Source organism: Gobio gobio (assembly GCF_949357685.1).
Source record: "Gobio gobio genome assembly, chromosome: 2".
Lineage (NCBI taxonomy): Eukaryota > Metazoa > Chordata > Actinopteri > Cypriniformes > Gobionidae > Gobio > Gobio gobio.
In genome coordinates, this window is record NC_137098.1 from 41907684 (window position 1) to 41930153 (window position 22470).

A 22470-nucleotide genomic window follows, 5' to 3' on the forward strand; every position below is an offset into this window, starting at 1 on the left:
CATGTGACTCTGAAGACTGCTGATTCACGGGATTAAATTACATTTTAGAACATATTAAAATAGAAAAAGTTATTTTAAATTGTAATAATATTTCACAATATTACTGTTAATACTGTATTTTCAAATGCATTTAAAAAAATGTTGCCTTGGTGAGCATACGATTATGATTTAATAACCGAGCCCAAACTTTTGAATGATATATAGGCTAGTGTAGCCTACACATATATTTTCATTTTTCATTGTTTTTAACGTGGCCCTTTACCAATCATTCAAAAAAACATCAAAATGAATGAAAAATAATTAAATAAATATCCTGCTTAGGCAGTAAATGATAGGGAATGAAAGCAAAAGAGATGAATCCCCCCACCCTCAGATTCCCAGGTTCCTGAGAGAGGATGCAGAGGTACAGGCAGATCTCAAACACCACATGGGAAGATTACTGTTAAAGATTAGACACGGGCTCTCCTGATGGAGTTTATCTGTAACAAGATCAAATGCGCTTGGTTTTGATTTATGTATTGTTCTGTGGTGGAACTTCAGATAGAGAAAACAGATGACTGGATGCTGACCATTTGACATCCAATTTCTCCCTTGCAGAGTAATAAGATTTCTATCAGACCCGCTTTTAGCTGTAGTGCGTTTCTGACCCACAGGGTGGCGCGCCCGTCTTTTCGCCGACGACACTGACACTTTACTTACGACTATCTCCTACCCTTTACGGCAGCGGCTAATGTCCACATGGTCGCTCGTGTTGTGAGCTTGCCCGAGTTTTACAGATTGGAATTGATTTAACACTTCAAGTGTAGTCCAAACACATTAAAAGCATGGGAAAGACTAAGAACACCAAATTCAAACGACCACCGTTTTCTCCTGATGGCCTTGCAGCGACTCGTGTTAAACAGGCTGTTGAAGAATCAGAAGATGACGACTCTCCGGCAGCGGAGCTACTCGATAAAGTAAGCTGCCTGTACCGTGACAACTCTACAGACTTGCAGTATATTGTGTTTAGGAATCGAAATATTCAAAAATACTGAGATAAAAGCAGTATTAGCGCATCAGGTTAATTTGGAGTGTGTAATGACCGTCAGCTTTTTCACGGATGTTTGGCATGTTGAATAGATGAAGCTAGTCAGCAAACCTTCTCCAAACAGTCTCCTACTCGTTTCTATCTATCTATCTATCTATCTATCTATCTATCTATCTATCTATCTATCTATCTATCTATCTATCTATCTATCTATCTATCTATCTATCTATCTATCTATCTATCTATCTATCTATCTATCTATCTATCTATCTATCTATCTATCTATCTATAGTTACAGAGTCCATCAGCAGATGTGCGCGAGTACACCTGTGCCAGTATCTCTCGTGTTGTACAGCAAAGTCAGACGATCCCAGGATTCCTCCAGAGAGATGCAGTCAGGAAAATCGGACCTTTATTGTTGGATCGTAGCCTGGCGGTCAGAGAGACTGCTGCTGGAGCTCTCAGGTACGCACACACACAATGGCTGCATCTGAAATCGCATACTTCTCTACTATATAGTAGACGAAAAACAGTATGTGACGAGTAGTATGACACTCAGGTGACACTGACTTTCTAATCCTGAGCTTCAGTACAATCCAACCACCATGGAACTGAACTCACATTTTCACATACATATAGCCACAAAGGCAATGAAAAACACATAAGGGCTTTTCACACTTGAAATATTTAACCGTTTCATTCTAAACCCTGGGTAAATGGAATCCTGAATTATCTTGCTTCACATTTCACAGTGCTTATAATTTTTTTTAAGTTAAGTTAAACTTTATTGTCCTTAAAGGCAATTCTTTGTATAGACAGCAGTAGGAACAGTAGTATACACATACACATATTAACAACACAACACAACACATCAATTACCTTGAATTACAGAAAAATCGTTTAAAAACTTAATTGCCGCCGGTATAAAAGAATTTCTATATCTATTTGACTTACACAAGGGGAGTCTAAATCTTCGCCCTGAAGGAAGGAGTTGAAATTCAGCATACAATGGATGAGTAACATCAGAAAGCACTACCTGGCCCTTCCTAATCGTCCTGCACTCATAAATCTGTGAGATAGTCCTTAAATCGGTCCCCACTATCTTACTGCACATTGTCACAATGCTTGTCAGCTTCCTCCTGTTCTTTAAATTAAGGTTACCATACCAGCAGACGATGGAAAAACTTAAAATGGCTTCAATGAAGCATGTATAAAACATTTTCATAAAAGAAACATCCATGTTAAAAAGTCTAAGTTTCCTTAAAAAATGCATACGCTGAAGAGCTTTTCCTCTAATTATATCGGTGTTTTCCTCAAATTGTAATTTATCGTCGATTATAGTCCCTAAATATTTATATTGTTTGACTACTTCTACCTGCTGTCCCTTTATGATAGAAGGCAACACAGGTGCAGAGCTCTTCTTACGGAAGTCAATAAGCATCTCTTTTGTTTTTGAAGCATTAATATTTAAAAATGAATCATCACACCATTGAATAAAATTATCGATCACTGGCCCAACATCTGGCTCAGACTCAGTGAGAAGAGACACAATATAATTTACTGGGGTAAACAATTAATCCTGCATTTTCATAAGCAGCCATTTCATGTACATTCCTAAACCCCAGGTTAGTTTTCTTATTTGCGGTGTCAGTGTCACTGATTGGACTAATGCAGGTTTGCACGTGACCTGTACATAAAGGCTCTAGCTTTGTGCATCCTCATATTGCTGATTGTACTTTTTCCTGAATGCACTTTTTCGGACAATAAAGGTAAGAATGATATGCTGCTGCTTCACTCCAATTGTCCAAACAAACTTTCCATATCTGTCCAAAGTATGCGGTTATGTGCAAAGCGATTGACTGTCTCTTGCTAAGCATCTAGCTGTACAGTGCTGTAAAAAAAATATTTTCATTACAAATGTGAAATGTTCTACCTGGGGTTAAAAGCTGGGTTTAGAATGGCGCTAACCTGGGGTTAAGCATATTGTGAAAAGCTCTATAGAAACTATCACACAGACTGTGTGAAGAAGTCTAAAAAGACGGCTTGATTTTATTGCATCGAAAAGAAAAATGGTAATTATGTTTTAATGTCATTGTTTCTCTCTGCAGTAGTTTTTCTAATGAACAGTTTAGTGAATTATGATTTTGCTCATTATTATACAGCTCTTAAATACAAGACTCCTCTGCTTTGGGGTTTATTTAGTAAAAATTACACTTTTCATCTGTGTCTCTGCTACAGGAATCTTAGTGCCTGTGGAGGCCCTGAAGTATGTGAGGACATGGTGAGACAGGATGTGCTGACATCTCTGTCTGCTCTCCTGAGGGAGGTATGAATCCTGGATCAATTTAAATAGCTTTATTGGCATGACAATCTTTAACATGAAAAATTATTAAAGGGGCGGTCACTTTCCTGCAACTCTGCAAACCTTTTATCTGTTATTAGCTTGTAGGGCTATATTTTTAAAGGTACACTATGAAACTCTTGGCCTTCTATTTGTGCATTTCTACATGCGTTTCGCAGAAGAACATTTGGCATGTTTACACCTGGTCACTTAATGTGTTTTTATTGATCGGATAGCTATCTGATTTGTTAAAACGGTTCCATTTACACTTGGCCACATAAATGTTTCTCTGCAAAATGAATATAGATCTGATCTTCAATTCCTGTGCTATATGCAAATTGAACAGAGTTAACGTCAATGAAAGCAACAGATATGCGCTGGCTGCATTTTATTTACTATCAGTTAATTTCAAGACCAAAGACTGTAATAGAAGAGAAAGCGTCATCAGCATTTATTAGAGACTAGTAAAATCAATCTCACTACTTTTAATGAAGATGATTGGTTGAGCATCTACAACTTTGTTTCATTTGCGTCAGTTTGCAGAAGAGATACTCAGTTAATCATCTGGAAATGCATCTCATACTTGTGAAGTGGTTTTAGTAATCAGAATGAAATCCATGTCGAAAGCATTTAAGAGGTAATTTACACCTGGTCTTTTCACGATTGGATAGCTATCCGATTAGAGAAAATGTTCAAGGTGTAAACAGGCCCAATGTTTTGGTTTTGCTTTGGCTCTGTGTGACTGCAGATGAATATGACCCTTCACAATAGATAGTGCTTTACAATGAACTCTGTTAGAGAGCTACATTTGCCGATTTATCTGTTCAATAAAATAACTTATGCTGAGTCTGGCAATCCTAGGTAAAGTCCAGATTATCTTGATGGTTCTACAGATCATTTTATCAAAATTTCCTGTGGTGTGAGGTGTGTTAAGAGTAACTGAATCTGCTCGGAAGAACGTCGGAACCACCCTGATCTCAAATCTCAGATCAGAAATCCTGTGGCGATTATCATGTGAAATGAAACGTTACCCAATCAGAAAGCGAGTTGACGGAAGTCTCAACTCCAGCTCCAGTTGTAATGTGAAGTCCATGTTCACACCGTCTTCACAACTTCATCTAAACCTTTTTCTACCTACCCAACCCCAATTATTTTTCTTTAGAAAACAGTCCATACACTATAAGCGTCATTTCTTCTAGCCGGTCGTCCACCATGTTTGTTTACTTGCGCTTGATACGAAAGATTTTGCAAGATTTCCAGTGTTCACAGGCGGGACTCTGGTTGTTTGTGAATGGAGTCTGTTTGTGGTGTGCTTTCCTGATCACATCGCTGCACTCCACACACTAGAGGAACAAAACGGTTAAATCTATGATTTCTTATCATATTTGTGGTCTCTCACATTTTAAAAATATTTTAGTGTGGTCCCAGCTTTACTCACCTTTTGAGTAATAACGCCATCTCCATGTCGCTTTTACAACATTTAAAATCCCTCAGTTCTTACCATCTCCGAAAAGCCAAGGCAATATTGCGAGCTCTGTGGCAGTCTCTTTTTGCCAGCAGAGTCAGACTCTCCTCTGTTCTCTGTTTAGCGTGCTTCAACCTCTCGCTTGATGTGACAACTAACCTATGCCACTCCCACACCATACGTGTGTCAAAATAGCTGAAGCAAGTTTTCTCTATTTACGGATATGATGAAATGTGTACTGGCGAGTGATACATGTATGCAAATTCCTGTGAAAATCATCCCAACAAGTCTAATATAAATTCTTATTGAAGGAACACTCCACTTTTTTTGAAAATAGGCTCATTTTACAAGTCCTCTAGAGTTAAATAGTTGCGTTTTACCGTTTTTGAATCCATTCAGCCGATCTTTGTATCTGGCGGTAGCACTTTTAGCATAGCTTAGCATACATCATTGATTCTGATCAGTCTATTAGCATCTCATTCAAAAAATGACCAAAGACACTTTCAATATTTTTCCTATTTAAAACTTGACTCTTCTACAGTTACATCGTGTGCTAAGACCAACTGAAAATGAAAAGTTGCGATTTTCTACACCTATATGGCTAGGAACTACTTTCTCATTCCTGCGTAATAGTCACGGATCTTCGTGGCTGTACCATGGCTGCAGCAGCGCAATATTACACAGCGCCTGAAAGTAGCCCCCAGCTAGGTAACTTTTAATGTGACTGGCACTAAGTTCGTGTAGTTGCAGAGAAAGTTTCAGGCTTGCAGCCGACAAATTGTGTTGTGGATTTACCTGTGTGATTAGCTATGCACCGATATGAACATTTTGGCCGATACCGATAACCGATAATTCTTAATATTTGAAAGCCGATAACCGATATATTGGCCGATAAATCTTAATACAAATTTTAATAAACTCTGAGAGCCTGATTACAAAAACAAAAGGCTCACCATTAAAAGCCATGTCCCAAACACTTCAACATAAATCAAACCTATACACTACAGTAGCCTATTTGAACCAGTGTGAGATTCCTTACCTTTTCAAATTAATTTTACACTCCTATGGCCAAATATTTTTTTTTAACACTTTACAATAAGGTTTAATTTTGGTTAGTATAAGTTAACCAACAATGAATGAACAATACTTCAACAGGATTTATTAATTTTAGTTCATGTTAATCTCAACATATTCAGACCCAAAGTTGTGTCTTTTAACATTAGGTATGAACTGTGAATGGACTGTTACAAAACACAAACATTTTATTACTAAAAGAAACAAAGGTTATTGCTCTCTGTTTGTTAATGATAGTTAATGCATTAATAAAATGAGACCTTATTTGTAAAATGTTACCAAAAATTATATTGTCTAAAAAATAAAAATAATATACCTAAATAATGCAAACAAGTAATTGAACAGCATTACTTAGGCTGCATAATAAAGAATCAGAATGCAAGTGCATGAAATAACCTCCGCACAGACGATAAAGAAATGGTTTTAATCAAACCATATTGTTGATGGAAATGATATGAGAACAATAAAAGTGCTAATTATAAAAAATAATGCTTCTGTGTTTTTGAAAAAAAAAAAAAGTTTAATATTACAGTAATAGTAAACATCTGTAATATTAGTCTAGTCTATTAGGAATAATGTTGCTGTTTGAGAGCGCGCTGAAGCTGGAGAGAATGAACGAACAACCATAAACTGAAGCGCTTAGAAGTTTAATTAACAACTAAACGCATCATATATGAGTACAATCAGATATTTATACAAAATAAATATAATATTACAACTTATATTAGCACAAAATCACGCATAGGTGAAGGGTTATAACTCCTGTGGATGCTCTTCCCCTGTTTGAGAGCGTGCTGAAACTTAAGATGATCACCGGTACAGTGAAGCGCTGCGGGTTATTGATTTAACGAAACACATCCTATATGACTTTAATCAGATGTTTATACTACAAAAACGTAATATTACGACTTACATATGCTTAAAATGACGCGAATGCACAAGCGAACTTGACTGTGCTGGTCAGAATGCGTTGTTGACGCTTCCCACAACAGCGCGCTGAAAAACAATTAAACCCAGAGAATTCACTACGTTTTATAACAGAAATATTCTCATTGCAGTGTTATGTATAGGACAGTCCCAGTAGTTATTAATGCTGTGCATTTCTGTTTGAAATGCGCGCGCCGGTACAATGAAGTGCTTTACTGCATCGTTAATTAACTCAACCAAACGCATCCTATATGGGATTATATACACAAAATAATAAATATAATATTACAACTTACAATGGCACAAAAGGCTGTGAATGCACAAGCAAACTTGACTGTGCTCGTCATGAAGGTGTAACTCCGTGGGCGCGCTCTTCCCTCAACAAACGCGCTGAAACACACCGCTCTTTTACAGCCTATTCTATTCTCATTATCATTTTATATAGATTATAGAAGACTTGCGCTGCACATGTTGCACATAACTGTATTTTCCTTTTCGAAGTGATTCCAAACATATTTAGAGCAATTCAAACCCATCATGGTGGACAGCGCGTCCGTCTCAGCTGAAGGAAATAATACATTATCTATCGGCTTGACTATATCGGTCAAATTTTCTTATTGGACCGATAACGATAACATCAAAAATAATCATTTATCGGCCGATAACGATATGTTGCCGATATATCGTGCATCCCTATGATTAGCTATGGTTCTGTGTGTTGTAAAGGGCTGTGATAGTAAGTCGAAGGTGTATACTACCACCATGTTTCACAGAATACCAACAAATCATTGCGCCGCTGCAGCCATGGTACGGCCGCGAAGATCCGCGACTATTACGCAGGAATGAGAAAGTAGTTCCTAGCCATATAGGTGTAGAAAATTGCAACTTTTCATTTTCAGTTGGTCTTAGCACACAATGTAACTGTAGAAGAGTCTAGTTTTATATAGGAAAAACATTGAAAGTGTCTTTGGTCATTTTTTGAATGAGATGCTAATGGACTGATCAGAATCAATGATGTATGCTAAGCTATGCTAAAAGTGCTACCGCCAGATACAAAGATCGGCTGAATGGATTAAAAAACGGTAAAACTCAACTATTTAACTCTAGGGGACTTGTAAAATGAGCCTATTTTCAAAAAAAGTGGAGTGTTCCTTTAATGGGCTTACCATAGTAAAGGAGGGTAAGACAAACTTTTGGAATAAGGATTGATGATGTATTGATTTATTTAGCTTTTGTTAATATTGAACAAAAAGTGACACAGTGTACCTTTTTAAATGGAGAAATGGCTCTACTGGCCAGTAACATGAAAAAGAATTGTGATAAGATTGTGGATCATTATCCTGCCTGATCATTTATATTTTTGTCATATCGCCCATCCCTACTGAGGAGAAAAAGAAAACTATTATTCATGAGTCTGTTGTGTGTGTTTGTGGAGAACAGTGCTGTGCTGGTTTTGATGTGACCACCTCTCCTGCTGTGAAAGGACAGAAACAAACGGTGGAAGACGTCGCCAATGAGGCAGTAAATTTACTTTGGAACCTCTGGTAAGACTGAACTCAAACTAACTTTAAGGTCTTTTTTTTTTTGGTCAAGACAGATTGATGTTTACACCCAACAAGTGTATTAACAAATGTCTTTCAAATGCCCTTGAGTGTCTTTAAGTGTTTCCTGTGACCACTTGACAGTGTATCATCATGCCTGGTATATAAATGCGGGAGGCACATTCCCATTTACTCCTGGGGTCCATTCTTCGAACGTGGATTACTCAATTAGCTGGATTTCATTGTTGAAAATTTGACATGATCCAGGATTATTAGGTTGTTTGAAGCTCATCCCGGAGTTGCTGTCATAGTAACAGGTCCGTAAGCTCAAACCTGCTCGAGAGTAATCAGGCTACCTAATAATTTTATTGGAGTCTCTCACACGATGTGCAGTTAGTCTAAGCCGTGCATTAATTTGCAGCTATTATGGGAGTTGCTTGATGCAGCGCATGAGATTCAGATAACTTTGTAAAAAAAAAAAAATGCTGTCTGCTGTGCCATTAGAAAAAAAAAAGTCTTGACCCTTAAGAAACTAATTAATGCTGTTATGTAACACATCTGCTTCACAGGTGAAATCAAATGAATTGCTAATCACTAGGGTTGGGTACCGTTCACACCGGTAACTGAAATTCGGTTATTTCAGAATAAACATAATAAACATAACATTATAAACATAAACATAACATTATATTGACATAATGTTTGGGGTGTAATGATGCACTCGTGTCACGGTTCGATATAAATCGCGATACTGAACTCGCGATACGATATGTATCCTGATATTTTAAGCCAAAATAAAGATTTTTTTAAAATTCTTTTTTACTTTATTATTATTATTAAAATAATAATAATATTATTATTGTTAGTATATTATTACCAGGACCCACAAATATTCCCCCATTGCATTATTATACATTATATTCAACATTATATATAGTCGTTTAATGTAATAAATGTCACTGAAACTCCATAAACTTTCATTTTTTCACTTTTAAGTTTGAGAGGAATGGACTTTAAATGGAGGAACCGAAATCCCTCATGTTTCATAAAGAACATCTTCATTTGTGTTTGGAAGTTAAACGAAAAACCTGACATGATTGTGAGTACATGATGACAATTTACATTTGTGGTACATTTATAAATTTGTGTTTGGGGGAATTATGGCTTATAAATAGGCCTACTACAGCTAGTTGAGCCTTGGATAAAACAACTCTATCGCGAATCATATCGTTTCCATCAACGATACATGTCTTCACATCTTTATATCGCGATATATCATTTAACGATGTTATTGAAATTATGCCAGAGCTGACCTGGTCGCTGTCTGCCATTGTCTGTGATGTTTGTATACTGTAATATTTACTAGTAAATGGTAGGCTTCTAGCTACTTAATTGAATTATTTTTCTTTTTAATTTAATTTCTATGAAAAGATTTCCCACATATTATGTGTTCTGTATTTTCTGGTAATCAAATGAAGATATTAATTTATTTTTTCATTTAATTAAACTTTTTTTTGTCAAACAAAGTGCTGCACAACTGAGCTTTATACTGTTAAAATGAGTGTTAATATTATTATTACATTGAGACATATCTAGATTATACTGTACAACGGTAATTTATTTGTTAAAGGATTAGTTCACCCCAAAATGAAAATTTACTCACCCCAATGCCATCCAAGATTTTCTTTCTTTCTTTCTTTCTTTCTTTCTTTCTTTCTTTCTTTCTTTCTTTCTTTCTTTCTTTCTTTCTTTCTTTCTTTCTTTCTTTCTTTCTTTCTTTCGTTCGTTCTTTCGTTCTTTCTTTCTTTCTTTCGTTCTTTCGTTCGTTCTTTCTTTCTTTCGTTCTTTCTTTCTTTCTTTCTTTCTTTCGTTCGTTCTTTCTTTCGTTCGTTCTTTCTTTCTTTCTTTCTTTCGTTCTTTCTTTCTTTCTTTCTTTCGTTCGTTCTTTCTTTCTTTCTTTCTTTCTTTCGTTCGTTCGTTCGTTCTTTCTTTCTTTCTTTCGTTCGTTCGTTCTTTCTTTCTTTCTTTCTTTCTTTCGTTCTTTCGTTCTTTCGTTCTTTCGTTCTTTCTTTCTTTCTTTCTTTCTTTCTTTCTTTCTTTCTTTCTTTCTTTCGTTCTTTCGTTCGTTCTTTCTTTCGTTCGTTCTTTCTTTCTTTCTTTCTTTCTTTCTTTCTTTCTTTCTTTCTTTCTTTCTTTCTTTCTTTCTTTCTTTCTTTCTTTCGTTCTTTCTTTCGTTCTTTCGTTCTTTCGTTCTTTCTTTCGTTCTTTCGTTCTTTCGTTCTTTCTTTCTTTCTTTCTTTCTTTCTTTCTTTCTTTCTTTCTTTCTTTCTTTCTTTCTTTCTTTCTTTCTTTCTTTCTTTCTTTCTTTCTTTCTTTCTTTCTTTCTTTCTTTCTTTCTTTCTTTCTTTCTTTCTTTCTTTCTTTAGTCAGTCAGTCAGTCAGTCAGTCAGTCAGTCAGTCAGTCAGTCAGTCAGTCAGTCAGTCAGTCAGTCAGTCAGTCAGTCAGTCAGTCAGTCAGTCAGTCAGTCAGTCAGTCAGTCAGTCAGTCAGTCAGTCAGTCAGTCAGTCAGTCAGTCAGTCAAAAATAAATTAAGTATTTTGAAGAAAACGTTCCAGGATTGTTCATCATATAATGCTTTTCAGTTGCAATGACCTATCGTTTCACTAGATAAGACCCTTTTCCTCATCTGGGATCACGCAGAGCCTCTGGAGCCCATCGAAGCACTTTGAAAGGCATTGATTTGGACCTTCAGCATTTTGGTTGCAATTGAAAAGCATTAATATAATATATGATCATAATTAAAGAATTATATTCAAATTCTAAAGGCAATACTTAATGTTAAGGGGCGGAAGCGAGCGCAACAAGCAAATGTAAACCAAATCAAGCATCGCGTCTTTTATTGAAATTAAATTACATTCACTTTTTACAGTGCATTAACTTTTCAAACAATTGTTATTAAATAAAATATTATTTCATTAATGAACATGTAAGGAAAATTAGGTAACAAAAGTGCATTAAACTGCAGTGCATCAGTAACCTGAGAAAACGTAATGTGAACACAAAATAGCAAACTGACATTCAGAAACAATCCATTTCCACTCACTAATTATCTACATATTGTTTGTCAAAAACGCCAAACGGTCAACTTGACATGCAGCAAGTGCTGAGCGTTTTTAGGTGAGGTATGTCTTTGCCAGCTTCGCAATATGTGGATACATATAACGTTATACCACATGATTTTGCCACCAACTGAGAGGATTTTCATCAGCGGGTAGCGTATCTTCTTTCATTTATATCCATCTCATCCTTCTTCTGCACTGCTCTGTGTCTGACTGTATACGCCGTCAAACAAGTTGCCCATTTTCTCTCTGTCTCCGAGTCCTCACTGTTTTTTCAAATTAACTACACAGCCACACCGCGCTGTACTGGATAAACAAACCGCGTCAGTTCTGTCATCGACATGTCTCGCGCGCCTCTACCAAAAATTTGAATACACGGTTTTTGCATTCGAATGTGCTTTTTTTTTTTTTTTTTTTGTAAATTAGACGAATATTCTAATTTTTATTTGACAGCCCTATTTGGCATATACTTAAAATAAAACAAAGCATGAAGAGTTGTGTTGTAAGCAGTCAAATGTGTTAAAAAAGATGACTGAGTTGCAGTCTTATATGATCTGTGTGTTTCTGTCTGTTTTCTTTGTGACTGTGTAGTGAGAGCAGTAGCACAGCAGTGTCAGTGTTCAACAAGTCTGGACTTCTAGATATTCTTCTACACTGTCTACAGAGGCACCCTCAGAATAAGGAACTGGCAATATCAGCAGGTGACACCAGTTATGCACATGCAAATGTATATACTCATACAAAAGTTAGATTTAAAAAAAATAAAAATAATCATACTTTTATTCAACAAGGATGCCTTAAATTTATCAAGTGACAGCAAAGACATTTATAATGATGCGAAAGATTTGTAATAAATTCTGTTTTTTTTTTTTACTTTCTATTCATCAAAGAGTCTTGAGAGATTTGCATCATGGGTTACACAAAAATATTAAGCAGCACAGCTGATTTTAACATTGATGATAATAATTATAAAAGATTATTGTGCATTTTTTCTAATATAAGGTTCATGTGACACTGAAGACAGCTTTGCCTGTCAAAATATGAATTTATTTTAGATTGTAATATTTCAAAATATTATTGTTTTTACTGTATTTTTGATCAAATAAATCTAGCCTGTGTGAGCACAAGTGACTACTTTAAAAACATTAGCTTTTGAATAGGAATGCATATATAAAACCTCCTCAGATTGTTTCATTTCATTCTCGCACTCCTTTATTTGGGTACTATTTAGAGGGAATTGCTGTTTTTTTTCTTCCTCTGTGTAGCCCACTGTTTGCACACAGTAACAGAAGAGAACTCAGAACTGGTGCGCAGTGTGAATGCAGGGGTATTTGGCGTCTTGGTCAACATTCTGTCAGCCACACAAACCAGTATTGAATACACTCTCCTGCGCACACTGGCTGCAGGTAAAACAACACGACACTGGACATATATTTAATAAATATAATATATATGTAATAAATATATTTAACTAGCTAGATGTATTCAAGTAATGTTATAAATGAACATTATTGTTAATAATTATTCCTTCATCGTTAGTTCATGATAACTAATGCATTAACTAATGTTAACTAATTGATCCTTGTCATGCAAAGAGTTGATATAGTGCTAATAATTGGTGAGTAAATTTTAATTAAGACTGAAAGGCTGCTTTTGAATGGATTGTAGAGACTTAATGTGTAGTTGAAAGAAAGCTTAGGAACGTTTTTATATGGTTAATAGTTGTTTGTCTTTCCTCTCTTCTTCAGGCTCTTTATGGAATCTAAAAAGCAGTCTGTCTTCAGCTCAGCAGTCCCAGACAATGGCCGCGCTGGCCGCCACTCTCTCACACAGCCTCATTTTGGACGCTGGAGTGCTCATCCCAGAGCTGTGGCGTGCTGAATCTGCCCGTCTGTCTAAAGAGACAACATCTGCCACAGAGTCGGATCATACAGACGAACAGCCTGCGGGGCACAAAGCCGAAGAGATGGAGGAGGATGCAAGAGATGAGAAGATGAATGGAAGAAAGCCCAATGGACAAATGTCAAAAACAAAAAGTGACATTTCAGATCTGTTGCCTGTAAGTTTGAAGCTGCTCTGTCTTGTGTTGTAAAAAATTAGGATACAGTTTGATCACAGAATTTTCAGAATTTTCGTTTCAAGAATCAGCTACAAAAGAATAAGCCCCTTATATTATGATGGGTTAGAGTGCACAAGGTCACAGGCACACTCTTAAAGTACATCTTCACTATATCCCTCAACATGTCTTATTGACTGGCTGAATGTGTCACATGACTCAAATATGGCCAGTGTGAGGGCGGGAATACCTTCTGCACTCTCCCTGCCCTCGCTCTTTCTCCTTCAAACCAAGGGATGGCACATCTGTCCCTCAGAGCAAGATGGTTCTCGCTCTCTCTAAACATGGAGTGAGGTGCAGGGCTACAGTAACCTCTCTGAACTCCTGTTGGCGAGTATAACCTGCCTATAGGGTGTGCTGAATGTTGTCCTCTTTGAACGTTCAGGGTGAGATTTGATCCAGATCCTCATTTGTGGCCTGGTTTACATCTGGAACCAAAACAAATCACGGTTTTTTTTTTAGCGGTCCTTTCCATGTTGCCATGTTCATTCTCTAATTTTCCATTTTAGCTTCTTTGGGTCTGTTAATAATAATCAGTTAAAATATGCTAAATCAGTTTAACCATTACAATATGTGTACTGATGACCCCAACAATTACTTTTGTGGTTTTGTTGTCTGTCTGTGTATGTGGTGGTTTTAAGAGAGACAAACTGGAGTTGCGAGAGGCCAAAGCACTGCTGTCGGCACAGCAGACATCGCTGGAAATCATCGTCAACATGTGCTGCTCCGATGGTGAGTGTATGTGTGTTTATAGGCGAGCAGGTGCTTGGGGGAAGACATGAATATTCTAAACCCTGCACAGGATTTTATGTGCTAAATTAGAGGAATGATTTCTGTGTCATAGAAGACAAGGCAGAGGATAATGTGACGGGATATTGACTGTGTGTGTGTGTGTGTGTGTGTAGAGCCCTCAGATGATGAGTATGAGGAGATGTCCAGCAGTGATGAGAGTGAAATGTGTGCTGATGGGATGTCAGAAACTAATTCCAGCCTGTTCTCTCCTCTCTGTCTGTCTGCTGAACTTCACACAATCCTTCTCAACCACAGCATACCTCAACAGGTAACACATATTTACATAGTCTGCAAAACATACAATGACATGGTCTTTTTGTGTAACTCTGATATTGCAGACTCTTCTGGTCCAGTGGGGAGAACACAAACCTCTCATGCTGTATTCCAGGCTACTTTTGGATATTTGTAAAACAAGCTAAATTGGGAGCACTATGGGCATATTTTGGCTTAATAGTAAAATGAGGAGACCGTTTAGGTTTTAGGAAGGGTTTTCACATCAAAAACAAATTGAGCAAGGACAGATTAAATTTATCAAAATTGACTAATTACATTTATAATGTTACAAAAGATTTCTATTCCAAATAAATGGTGTTTATTTGAATTTATACTGAAAAAATGTATCACGGTTTCCACACAGCTGCTGAAAATTCAGCTTTGCCATCACAGGAATAAATTACATGTTAAAATATATGAAATATAATTTTATATTTTCATATTTCACCATATTACTGTTTTTGCTGTATATTTCATCAAATAAATACAGCTTTAGTGAGCAATATCATCTTTTCAAAGCAGTTTACGGAAGGCGGTCTGCCGAAAGCTAGATATTTTACTTTATAACGTGTTAAATATGGATATTTTTCTTACAAAAACCCATCGATTTGCTTCAGAAGGCCTTATTAACCCCCCGGGCGGTGTGGATTACTTTTATAATGGATAGATACACTTTTTGGGCTGCCATTCATTGCCATTATAATGCTTGGAAGAGCCAGGACATATTTTAATATAACTCTAATTGTAATCGTCTCAAAGAAGAATGTCATATACAACTAGGATGGTTTGAGGGTGAGGAAATCATGGCCTAATTTTCGTTTTTGGGTGAACTATCCCTTTAACAGATGCTCAAGGATACAAGTGGATTATCTATTCTACAGTATCATGAAATTGCAATAAATGAAAGTGGTGTCTATAAATTAGGAATTTATCACATTTATTTATAATGGTGAGAGAGGTGAAAAATTGTCATATAAAACTGACTTCTTTTGGTGAATAAGCTTTTCTAACATAACGTTATAAGTGGAAAAAATTAATAATCAAAGAAATAATCAAAGAACAGCAACAGTCAAAGGCACTCAACACTATTTGTATAATATATTCCATACATACTCAGGTATTATTTGTATAACATACTGTTCCTGTGTCATAGCACTTCACTCTCTGATTGCTTTCAGGTCTTGAAGAAGGCAGAGTTCCCCAGTGCCGCGGCTCTTGAGCTCTGTAGCAAGGACCCTTCCTGGAAATGCCTCTTGAAAAGGTAAATAATATGTTTATACTCTAAGCATAATAGTTGTAGTATAATGCAAAGCTATAAAAACCCAAATCTTATACTCTCGAGCTTTGTTTCTTCTAGGATGCACCGGGTGCAGTGTCGGGCACTGACGTGTCTCCATAATATCCTTTCCTCTATGGATACAGAGTCTCTTGGTGGTGCTTCAGGGTTACAGGCCGTGGCTCTGCAACTCTCATCATTGATCTTCAGCTCAGCTGGTAATTTAGTTGCTGAGAGATTAATCAAATTTTATTTTCAGTTACAAATTTGGATAATCTAAAATAATAGTTATAATGCTTATTGTGCCACATTCCTTTTTGTAGTGATGCTTCTTCCATTTTGTCTTGTTATAAATCCAGCGCACTTTTTTCCTTTACAGCTGCACACTTTTTTTGGGCACACATTACATCAATATATAAAATTAATAAATAAAAATAAGTTAGAATAAATATTTTGTTGTGTACTGTCAAAGAGAAACATAGTTTATATTATTTATTACCATTTATTTTTTTGTATTTATTTAAAGGTATAGTTCACCCAAGAATGTTGGAAACCAAACAGTGGATGGGCCCCATTGACATTGTATTCTTTTCCATGCTATGGAAGTCAATGGGGCCCATCAACTGTTTGGTTACCAAAATTCTTCAAAATATCTTATTTCGTGTTCAACAGAAAAGAGAAATTCAAACAGGTTAGGAACAAATTGAGGATTAAATGATGACAGAATTTTAATTTTTGGGTGAACTATCCCATTAAATACAGTGGGGCAAAAAAGTATTTAGTCAGCCACCAATTGTGCAAGTTCTCCCACTTAAAAAGATGAGAGGCCTGTAATTTTCATCATATGTACACTTCAACTATGAGAGACGGAATGAAAAAAAAAATCCAGAAAATCACATTGTCTGATTTTTAAAGAATTTATTTGCAAATTATGGTGGAAAATAAGTATTTGGACACCTACAAAAAAAACAAGATTCCTGGCTCTCACAGACCTGTAACTTCTTCTTTAAGAGGTTCTGTCCTCCACTCGTTACCTGTATTAATGGCACCTGTTTGAACTCGTTATCAGTATAAAAGACACCTGTCCACAACCTCAAACAGTCAGACTCCAAACTCCTCTATGGCCAAGACCAAAGAGCTGTCAAAGGACACCAGAAACAAAATTGTAGACCGGCACCAGGCTGGGAAGACTGAATCTGTAATAGGCAAGCAGCTTGGTGTGAAGAAATCAACTGTGGGAGCAATTATTAGAAAATGGAAGACATACAAGACCACTGAGAATCTCCCTCGATCTGGGGCTCCACGCAAGATCTCATCCCATGGGGTCAAAATGATCACAAGAACGTTGAGCAAAAATCCCAAAACCACACGGGGAGACCTAGTGAATGACCTGCAGAGAGCTGGGACCAAAGTAAAAAAGGCAGTAACACACTACGCCGCCAGGGACTCAAATCCGGCAGTGCCAGATGTGTCCCCCTGCTTAAGCCAGTACATGTCCGGGCCCGTCTGAAGTTTGCTAGAGAGCATTTGGATGATCCAGAAGAGGATTGGGAGAATGTCATATGGTCAGATGAAACCAAAATATAACTTTTTGGTAAAAACTCAACTTGCCGTGTTTGGAGGAGAAAGAATGTTGAGTTGCATCCAAAGAACACCATACCTACTGTGAAGCATGGGGGTGGAAACATCATGCTTTGGGGCTGTTTTTCTGCAAAGGGACCAGGACGACTGATCCGTGTAAAGGAAAGAATGAATGGGGCCATGTATCGTGAGATTTTGAGTAAAAACCTCCTTCCATCAGCAAGGGCATTGAAGATGAAACGCGGCTGGGTCTTTCAGCATGACAATGATCCCAAACACACTGCCCGGGCAACGAAGGAGTGGCTTCGTAAGAAGCATTTCAAGGTCCTGGAGTGGCCTAGCCAGTCTCCAGATCTCACCCCCATAGAAAATCTTTGGAGGGAGTTGAAAATCTGTGTTGCCCAGCGGCAGCCCCAAAACTTCACTGCTCTAGAGGAGGTCTGCATTGAGGAATGGGCCAAACTACCAGCAACCGTGTGTAAAAACCTTGTGGAAACTTGCAGAAAATGTTTGACCTCTGTCATTGCCAACAAAGGGTATATAACAAAGTATTGAGATGAACTTTTGTTATTGACCAAATACTTATTTTCCACCATAATTTGCAAATAAATTCTTTAAAAAGCAGACAATGTGATTTTCTGGATTTTTTTTCTCATTCTGTCTCTCATAGTTGAAGGGTACCTATAATAAAAAGATGAGAGAGGCCTGTAATTTTCAAGTGGGAGAACTTGCACAATTGGTGGCTGACTAAATACTTTTTTGCCCCACTGTATGTATTTCTAGTAATATATTTTTTTATTTTTCATCTTTTTCATTTATTTTTAAGTTTATTCAAATGTAGTTCAAGGAAAGTGTTATTTATTTATTTATTTTAAGTTTAGTAAATATATGATAATTCCAAAGTCTGGAAGTAATGGTGTTAAATAATTGTGATTTCAGTATTGACTAAAATAATTGTGATTTGTCGAATCATGGATTTTACAATTCCAAATTAATTTTTAGACGTATTAAAGGATGAGGAGTTCCTGGAAGCTGTGACCAGTGCTCTTCGGTCTCTTCTACAGATCATGGCTACTAAAAACATCCCTCAGGTGATAACCACATTCACCATTTTTATGCTTAAGTGGAACATTATTTTAAGCTTTACTTGTTTTTTGTTTGTTTGTTTTATGTGCTGTATTCTGCAGTGTATGACTCCACACCAGCTAATGAGTTTTTGTGAGGCTGCCACCAGCTGTGAGCTGGTCAGTGTGAGAGTTAACGCTCTGGCCATTCTCGGTATCACAGGAAGTTCTCTTGCCAAAGAGAAAAACACAGAAGACACTCTACAGGTAATACTGATTGTGGTAGAATTACATTAGTTTGTAGTCTATATTGCCTTTATTGTGCCCACAAAAATATAACATTTAAATAGTATTACCCTATTTTAGGTTAACAAGAATGATCAAAATCTATTATTGGATCATTTTACTAAATTACAGATTGCTCCATTTATCACATTCAACAGTATTTTAGGACATAAATATTTGGATTTACAAATGAATTGTATGTTAGTAAATGACATGCAAACAGGCAGTTATTTGGCAGTGTATTTGTCATTGCATACCTTTGGTCAGTTGTACAGCTAGTCTTATCTCTTTTTGTTTTTGCAGCTGATTGGAGATGCATTACTGAATGTTGCAATGAAGGACACAAACCTGGTGGTGTGCGGGGAAGCACTTGATGCCCTCTTCGATGTGTTTGCTGATGGCGATGAAGCAGAGAAAGCTGGAAAAAATATTAACCTGCTTTCATCTCTCAAAGCCCTTCAGCCAGGGTTTAGGGCCAAGGTTTGTTTAAAGCCAACAAGAAATATTACCACAAAGATACAAACGCATTCATGTTTTGCACAGACAAATCTCACACCTCCAAATGCATGTTAAGGCTTGAGCTTAAGGTTCAAGGGGAACATTTTTTTTGTCTGTTCTCTAAGATTGAGATCTGTTGCATAAGCACTGTCTCAGCCTCACAAAGACTGTCCACAGAAAGGAGCACTGAAACTGAACGGATCTGTCTTGGTTGGCTGATCTTAAAAGTTTAAATTGTACTTTTTCATCTGCTTTTAACAATTTACAGTCTGACCATTCGCAGCATAGCCATTGCTAGATCTAGTTATTCTAGTATGTTCTTAGGCCTTTAGATGGCAGACTTTTCACAGTTTGGCCTTTTGTTCCCTCACAGCTGCGAAAAGAAGGCAGAGGAAAATACAGCCCTGATCAGCTTTGTGTTCTGGACAACATAAGGATCAACCTTAAGAGATTTGTCGGCTACTTGGAGAACCTGCAGAGAAAATGAGATTTCCGAGATCAGTAGTACAAATTCTCTGTAAATGGCTCGCCTCGTTTTATTTAGCATTTTCTGTCTATATTTTATGGTTTTCTTTTGATGTGAGAGTGTTTATGTGAGGAAATTAAGATAGAAAATAATGTTTGTAAAACCAAACATATAAGTGCTTTAATTAAAGCATGAAATATCATAATGGTCTCTTTTTGTGTCTTTTAAGATGAGTCAGTGGTGTCTGTGTTTTTGATTCTCTTTTCTAATGTACACTCCATTGGCCATCAAATTTCAACATTTATATTAAGCTGAAAAGAGTGAAACAATGTCATCCAGTCTTCTATCAGATGCTCCTTTTACCCCTTGTTTATTCTGGCTTCTGGTAAGACCTGTCCACAGCAAGAGCATCTGTAATGATGGATCAATGCCCAGGGGTTACTTTATAAACACTGCTATGTTGCTAAGCTTCCCCTCTCACCCAGTCCATCATAATGTGAGAACAAAAAAACCCTTTATGTAGTGTTTCATGGCCCACAGCAAGGGTAGATTATCAGATTTATTATTATCAGATGGTATTAGATCCCTCATAAACCTGTCTGTGGAGAAAGAAACATTGTCTTCTAGATGTTTGGCTATTTTAAACTTTTTCTTTTAAATTGATACATCATTAGCACGATTAAATCGTTTTTGCATACATACATTTATGATGCAGCTCTGGTTGATGGGGAAAAAAAGCATATAAGAGAAAATATTTCTCAAGAATTACAATACTCTATGATTGTTTTTGTCACCTTTCATTTAAATTGTAGTGAAAAGTATGGAATGAAAGTGAATATGGCTGTCTGTTCATAATATCCTGCCTAACATCTTTTGTGTTACACTAAAGAATACAGAAGTCATACAGATTTGAAACAACATAAATTATAACAATTGTATTTTTATTTTTTGCACTGTCCCTTTAAGAGGTAAAAAAAAACACTGGTAGGACCTGTCCCACAGTAATAAAATGTTGTTTATATTCTATTCTCGGACTCTGTTCCTTGTAATCCAATTATAAGATAACAGTGAGACCCCATGCACTAGATATAGGGCTCACTGGATTAGCGCCACCCTTTACAGGGTACGTTTGAAACATGACACAAGCGAGAGGTTCATATTACTACAATGTATCAAACCTGCTGCTGCTGTTACGTAACAGAATCTGTAACGTGCACTCTTGCGTAACACTCGGAGTCAGCGCGTCCCCGCTGCTCGCTCGCTCCCGCCTGGCCGAGCATGCGCAGTCGCACAGTGGTCTATCCGCCATTGAGACACACGATCTCAGTTAGAAACGGGTCAGAGGCAGTGACACAGACGACACTCACGTTTCTCCATTCCTCGTGCTCTGAAGTTTGACGGTTGCCTTTTTTTTTAAGCAAAACGTATTTTTACAGTCCGTTTACACGGGTGTTTTCCTGTCCCGAGACACGTTGATGGACCCGCACAGGATATTTTAGTGGCTGTCCAGGGCGAGTGTGTGTTCCCGTTAGTGGGTTAAGCGAACCGAGCCTGGCTCTGCTCTGGGGGCAAGTGTGCCTGCAGCAGCTCAGCGTTTGATGGATCCTAGAATCGCTTGGTTTCAGCCAGAACAGCGCGGACCTGCCAACAACCTGTGGATGCACATCTGGGAAACGACACAGACGCTAGGAAACCTTTACTTTAACAACAACTGCAACACAACCAGCGCCAAACTGACGAGCAGCGGCGGCGGGGACGGTGCGTCGAGCAACGCGGCCGACAGCAGCGGAAAGACCAAGGATCATCAGGGGATGTCTGGATCCAAACCCGACAGAGAGGTCTCCGAACAACAAGACTTTATCCCACTGGAAACCAATAACAATAATAACAGCAGTAGTAGGGCGGGCAGGGGTGTCGGCGGAGGGGGACAAGTGGGTGGCAGTGGGGTCGCAGGAGTGGGAACGGAGTTGCCAAGCAAAAGGAAGCGAGACAACAAGGCGAGCACCTTTGGTTTTAACAAGAGTCTGCTGCTGACAGATGGTGCGGAGGACGTCTACACGGGCACACCGTGGAAGAACAGAAACTACTCGGACGGCATCGTGGGGTGAGTGCAGACATGAACTTTATGTGTGTGGGTGTATATGATAACCTCGGTGCTGGGCCCGTTTGTTTGCTCGGATTCAGGAGCTGGCCTACACGTTTAACACTAAACTCAGGGTCGTTCATTGCACGTTAAACATGTCATGACCTGAATAAAAAGCTCGATGTTGGACCTGCGACCGTTCGTTTACAAAAATAACTATCAGGTTCTCGCAGGTTTACCAGAGGTTTGACATCCGAGCCGTTTCTTCACCATATTTGGCATGTCTAGAGTATCCTTGCAACCCTTCCATTTAAATGACCTGCGCTGGCTTGTCAGCTGCTCCCCTGACGTTCCTCTAGTGCTCGAAGACTTTTGTAAAATTACAAGTAGCACAAACTCTCTCAAAGTCCACTTAGTCTTAAATACAGAGTTCACCAAAAAACGAAACCTCTATCATAATTTTTCCCCCTTTTTGTCCCTTTAAACAAGTTACTAGTACACTACAGTAAAACCCTGGTTACTGTGTGTCAATTTTACTTCT

General features: G+C 37.6%; 2 protein-coding genes across 3 annotated transcripts in view; both read left to right on the plus strand.

The window, feature by feature from the left end:
* The first annotated feature begins 712 nt into the window (after positions 1-712).
* On the plus strand, positions 713-20872 carry heatr3 (HEAT repeat containing 3). The gene is made up of 15 exons (XM_079803266.1): positions 713-956; positions 1320-1492; positions 3266-3353; positions 8275-8378; positions 12087-12196; positions 12761-12901; positions 13244-13554; positions 14253-14343; positions 14517-14671; positions 15855-15937; positions 16034-16170; positions 18536-18624; positions 18721-18864; positions 19186-19362; positions 19754-20872. Exons 1-15 carry the CDS (start codon positions 825-827, stop codon positions 19865-19867), a joined length of 2049 nt encoding a protein of 682 aa, XP_079659392.1. The 5' UTR covers positions 713-824; the 3' UTR covers positions 19868-20872.
* Positions 20873-21130: 258 nt separating this feature from the next.
* The window catches only part of tent4b (terminal nucleotidyltransferase 4B), a 48779-nt gene continuing 47439 nt past the window's right edge, over positions 21131-22470 (plus strand). For both annotated transcript variants that reach the window (XM_079804811.1, XM_079804812.1), the window contains exon 1: positions 21131-21950. In XM_079804811.1, the coding sequence (XP_079660937.1) occupies positions 21445-21950 (506 nt within the window). In that variant the 5' untranslated portion in view covers positions 21131-21444. The remainder of the gene's footprint in view (positions 21951-22470) is intronic.